We start from the raw sequence: 5,695 nt of genomic DNA, 5'->3' as shown, positions 1-5,695 counted from the left end.
TGTTTTGTTGGGGTTTTATTTCTCATGGAAAATGTTTCATCATGTATTCAAAATATACAATATAACACATATTTATACAAAGATACACAAACACACTAAATACAATTATGTCACTCCATTTTATAGCAAAATGATTTTAGAACTCATCACTTAGTAGAACATCATGCTTTATCCTATTTGATAATATGCCTCGTTTTTTTAATTAATCTTCGATCATAACACTGGAATCAACACACAGAGTGCTCCAAAATTATAGTTGTATCTTTAAGAAATTAATTGTCAGAGAGCAAATACACATTTCTACATACACAACACTACCTTCACCTAAAGCTGGTGACTACAACACTACCTTCACCTAACACTGGTGTGACCGGTCGACAGGGGATGCTTACACCTCCTAGGCACCTGATCCCACCTCTGGTATATCCAGGGGTCCGTGTTTGCCCAACTCTCTATATGTATTGCTTATAGGAGTTATGAGATTGATCACTGTTCGTTATCTTCGCCTTTCACAGTGTTATACAAATTTTGATTTATGTGCATAAATCTTAATTTATATTCGATAATCTTGGAAACAAATTCAAGATTTATCTATTATACATCAAACTTCATTAAATATGCATCATGAATTAGAATATAATCAAGATTTTCGTATAAATAACAAAATTATCGAATATAAATCAAGATTTTCGCTTATTAATATAAAGTTTATCAAAAATAAATCAAGATGTTCGGATATAAATTTGTATATAACAAAGTTTTGCACGCCATACCAGTGACGATATTTTGGATTAATGCTTCTAGTGACGAGATTTCGGATTAATGACGTCGATAGAAAGAGTTTCAATGCTCCTAGTGACGATATTTCGGATTACTGACGTCGATAGAAAGATTTCTAAGGATTGAATTTTAAGACTACAACTGGGATAGATAATTTGTCAAAGTAAGATAAAAAGTGCTGTAAAATCACTAATTTGCATGGAAATTCAATTTCCGTTCTTGTTTTCTTTCTTCCATTAAAATCCAAAGACACCAAAAAGTATTCTACTAGATAGATAGATAGATAGATAGGCCCCGCACAGGGTTACAACGAAGAACTGACTCCTCGAAAATCATTGAATTTAGTCAGAGCATCATAGTACAGCACTGGTAAATAAGAATAAGAATACATTAACAATTTATAGACAGTAACTCTGTCCATTGCGTGGTGTACATGTTTTTATACACAATTGACACTTATTCTCTTAAAAATCAGTGCCGAGTTGCCGTATGAAGCAGCTTCAGATCCTAATTTCCAATCAATAAATTTCATGTTGTTGAACCTGTCTCCGAGACCTATCTGTCACATACCGCGGTGAGGAGTCTTCTTAATGAAAGAGGACGTTAAGACAGGTGTTGATTATATGCTAGACAGGGAGGAGGAAAAGGTTCAGTGGTTTTTGTGATTATGGCTGTGTTGATAACAGTATGTCGTGAATGTGAAAGCAAATTAACAGGGTCAAAATTTCATAGACTTTATTTTATAGCAGAGCTCTAAGAAGTCATAAACAAACAAAAAAATGTTAAAATTCTCATTCTGGGTATATTTCTTCTCAAACTATGGGTCAACGGTATTTCTCATTTCTTCTTTTTAAGGGAATGGTCAATAAATATTACATTACAGTGCCTAGCTGCCGTGTGAAGCAACTGCAGATTCCGATTTTCAATCAATAGAAGTTTCCTGTTGTTGAACTTGTGGCTGAGATTTGGCTGTCACATACCGTGGCGGCTGAGGATTCGTCTTTATGAAAGAGGACGTTAATACAGGTGTCTGATTACCTGAGGAATGATAGACAGAGACGAGGAACAGGTACAGCATTCACTATAGTGTGACAGTGTGTCATGAATCATGGATCTTTGCTAGGATCTGCAATCAAAGTGAGCAATATAAATACTGTTTATTGAATTGGGAAAACACTGCGGAGTAAAGTGTAGAGAAAGAGATTATATGAGCTGACATTAGGGCAGTTTTGCTGTCCTGTATTTAATGCTATTGAATTCATGATTGGCGTGACGGATTTCAAGATCTGGCAACAAATCAACGCCATTACGTTTTTTCCCTGACAGAAGGTAATCTCATGAACTTTATGGAATCTAAAGATTATGCAGTGCGTGACTTTTGTACATTCAATTAACAACAATTATTTTCTAAATCTCCATTGCCAGAATCAGATTGATATGAATATTCTTCTTAAATTCTTTGAAAAATGGAACCCGAATCATTCGTCTAAAGTAAGCATGAAAAAAAATATATATGTGAAGAAGTTAATTTTTAAAGACTAATGAAATACAGTACTCCTCTTGCTCAATGGTCACATTGATTGAAGTTTGCCACCGTTTAGTACGGTTTAATTAATGTAAGTACAGACTGTACATACAATGTCGCGTGATTTGAGGTACTTGAGCTGGCTGTCATGTCATGTTATTAGCGATTGAAGATCGTTTGCTAATGAAATTCAATATATTGCCATCAGCAAATGCCCTTACCAATTGCAACTAGGTTAGTTAGATTTAATCAAATGTAAAAAACCTTTCAGAAACACCATGACTACCTTTCACTTTCATCTCAACACGACAGATCCAGAATTACTAAGAAAATTAAACAACTCTCTTATAATTGAAATCAAAGGAGAACCTGTAGCCTTCAAGGACAGCAATCTAAATGAGCTTCTGTATGTGGTCGTGGTGATCATGTTCTACGGCACAGCATTAATGGTTCTGATAGGAACCCAAATCCGGAAGCAACGGAGAGAGGGCCAGGAAGTGGACTATTATGATGAGTACCTAGAAAGAAACAATGAAGACAGCAAGAAGACGTTGTTGCCTAAAATAGACGTCAAACTCAGCGTTCCACTGGAAGCGGATGAGATCAAGACGTTGTTGCCTAAAACAGACGTCAAACTCAGCGTTCCACTGGAAGCGGATGAGATCAAGACGTTGTTGCCTAAAACAGACGTCAAACTCAGCGTTCCATCGGAAGCGGATGAGTTCAAGACGGAAACGGGCAAACCTTCACAAAATCTTCGGAAAATATGATGGAGGTGTATGAGTTTTGAAAATGTCATCAAGCTAAAAAATAATATACTGCAATACTCATGATCTAATATTGCTTCATTATTAATGATTATTCATATCTTGTTGTGTTAAAATCATTGTGTGCATCTACATATTTCATAGAGTATCATGCAATCGTCTACAAAAATAAAAACTAAAACATCCAAAGTAAGTCTTATTCATACAAAGAAGATCTTAACCTGCGTTAAAATTCGGCACACGGTAGCATGGATAAAGTTGCTTATATCGAAAGAACTTTGTATCAAAAGGAGTTTTTAATATATTACTTTCTGAAAGAAATATAGGTTCTATGACACTTAGTTATCAGGGTTTTCCTCGAACTCTCGTTCTCTATTTCATCTTTATATCTAATTTTTTAAAACAGTTTTTATTCATAAAGAGACACGAAGCTTACTAAGAGTGTTTTGTGATGTGCCTACGATAACTCTGGGGATTTTTAATCGCAATAATTTTAGAATGAAAGTACAAAAACACTCATTTTGGATACAGGGGAAGAATCTTCAATGTTTCTCTCAGATCTGTACGCGATTCTAAGCATTGTCATTTACAACCAAGAGAAAAAAAACTTCCATGCTAGTGGTCTGAAAATTATCTGAAAATCCAATCATTCCCGTCTACGTTTATCGGAAACTTGTGATTCCAAGGTGAATACGAGACGGAATTTCAATAAAATTTTGACAAACTCAGAAAGGCAATATCATTGAACATGAAATACGTGATGACCATTACGTCACCTTAGGGAACCAGTTCTACAGGAAATACTTCAGCATGTCTTGTCATTAATTCCCATTTTTGAGAAATTGGTAAATTTCAAGTTGAGACAAAAATCGATAATTGATTACGCCTCGTTCTTTGAACGTGAGCGAAAGCACAGATAGTGTCTAATCATAGAGACGCCCACAACCATAAACAACGACTGCGTGGTCTCAACATCCGAACCATTTACGTATATCATATTCAAATGAAATTGCCCATGTCATTCTGAGGTCAACTGTTTTTCATATTGTTGTTAAACAATATCAAACTTCCGCCAGAGTTCGTTTGCACGCAAACCAAAGGAGACGCAGAGAACTCTGGGTAGTATGAAACAATATTTCTATTCTTTTCAAAAAATTGATTTTTTAAAATCTAGTTATGATCCCCAGTATTTCACATCAAAACTTACGGATGGAACAATCTGCATATTCCAGGTATAAGTGTAACTGTCATAGCAATAATTCTCAGAAAAATATGTGCTGAAAATGAGTGAATACTTATTAGCATGTTTTTGCCCGTTTTACGTAAGGGTTAATGTACGAGTATCGCTCCATTCCTTAAAAGTAATGGACCGAGGTCCCGAAGGGGTCGAGGTCTGTTGCTTTTAAGGAATGGAGTGATACAAGTACATTGACCCACTTAAAATCCACCTTTGCAGCTACTGTAATGCAATGTAAACATTAATAAAAACTAAAATTTGTGCATTTTAATTATGTCTTACGTTTTTCATTCTTTTGTTGCATGCATTTATATCTACTTGTATAAAGGTTGACCTACTTTCCGAACACTCCATTCCTGAAAAATAATGGAGTGTTCGAACAAAAGAATGACGTCATAGGTGGATTTTAAGTAAGGGTTAATGTACTCGTATCGCTCCATTCCTTAAAAGAAAGGAACGAGGCCCATTGCTTTTAAGGAATGGAGTGATACGAGTACATTGACCCACTTAAAATCCACCTTTGCTGGGCCCCTTGCTACTAAACTTTGTGCATTTTAATCATGTCTTACGTTTTTCATTCTTTTGTTGCATGCATTTATATCTACTTGTATAAAGGTTGACCTACTTTCCGAACACTCCATTCGTGAAAAATAATGGAGTGTTCGAACAAAAGAATGACGTCATAGGTGGATTTTAAATTTCACCACTCTTTGTTAGGTATTCAATGTATAACGAAAGGAGACTGAACAATTCTGAATGATTTAAATCAAGATATAATAGGATAAAACTCCATTTACCTGATCAAGATATAGGGCTCACGGCGGGTGTGACATGTCGACAGGGGATGCTTACTCCTCCTAGACACCTGATCCCACCTCTGGTGTGTCCAGTTGTCCGTGTTTGTCCAACTATCTATTTTGTATTGCTTATAGGAGTTGTGAGATTGATTACTGTTCGTTATCTTCAACTATTGTTTTGATATGTCTAATGCGGGATTTTGATATTCCTCTTATACTTTAAATACATTCTGATAATGTATCAAGTTCTTCTATATGAAGTAGTACATGTAATAAGAATTCCTATGGTAGATTATTTTTTTTACAATGATTACAGAAATCACACCATCCATATATCATATATGAAATATGATCGTTATACATTGAATACATGTGAAACAAAAACGATATATCTACCAAAGTACCGATTACTTTTTGTTCATTTGATTGAAACTGATAACATCAATATCAGGTTACCATCTGGGTTTACTGTAAATGTTATATTTGTGTTAAAAAATTTGACCCATTTAGTAATAGAAGGACCACCATTAAAAAAGTCTAATGTTTGTTGTATGAAATTCCATGACAATGTATCTAAAGCTTTCTCAAA

At 35.0% G+C, this 5,695-nt stretch overlaps 1 protein-coding gene across 2 annotated transcripts; it reads left to right on the top strand.

Annotated features, from left to right (window-relative positions):
- The first annotated feature begins 1,607 nt into the window (after nucleotides 1-1,607).
- LOC125669774 (uncharacterized) lies at nucleotides 1,608-3,261 on the top strand. 2 transcript variants are annotated; one of them, XM_048904536.2, is made up of 2 exons: nucleotides 1,608-1,917; nucleotides 2,577-3,261. In XM_048904536.2, the coding sequence occupies exon 2, from the start codon at nucleotides 2,584-2,586 to the stop codon at nucleotides 3,073-3,075; it is 492 nt and encodes a 163-aa protein (XP_048760493.1). In that variant the 5' UTR covers nucleotides 1,608-1,917; nucleotides 2,577-2,583; the 3' UTR covers nucleotides 3,076-3,261. The 2 variants fall into 2 exon arrangements, with proteins under 2 accessions (XP_048760493.1, XP_048760492.1); XM_048904535.2 differs by having other exon boundaries at nucleotides 1,613-2,109.
- The last annotated feature ends 2,434 nt before the right edge of the window (nucleotides 3,262-5,695 follow it).

Source organism: Ostrea edulis, chromosome 4 (genome assembly GCF_947568905.1).
Source record: "Ostrea edulis chromosome 4, xbOstEdul1.1, whole genome shotgun sequence".
Taxonomy (NCBI): domain Eukaryota; kingdom Metazoa; phylum Mollusca; class Bivalvia; order Ostreida; family Ostreidae; genus Ostrea; species Ostrea edulis.
The sequence above is the reverse complement of the archived record's forward strand: the minus strand, read 5'-3'. Positions and strand labels throughout refer to the sequence as shown.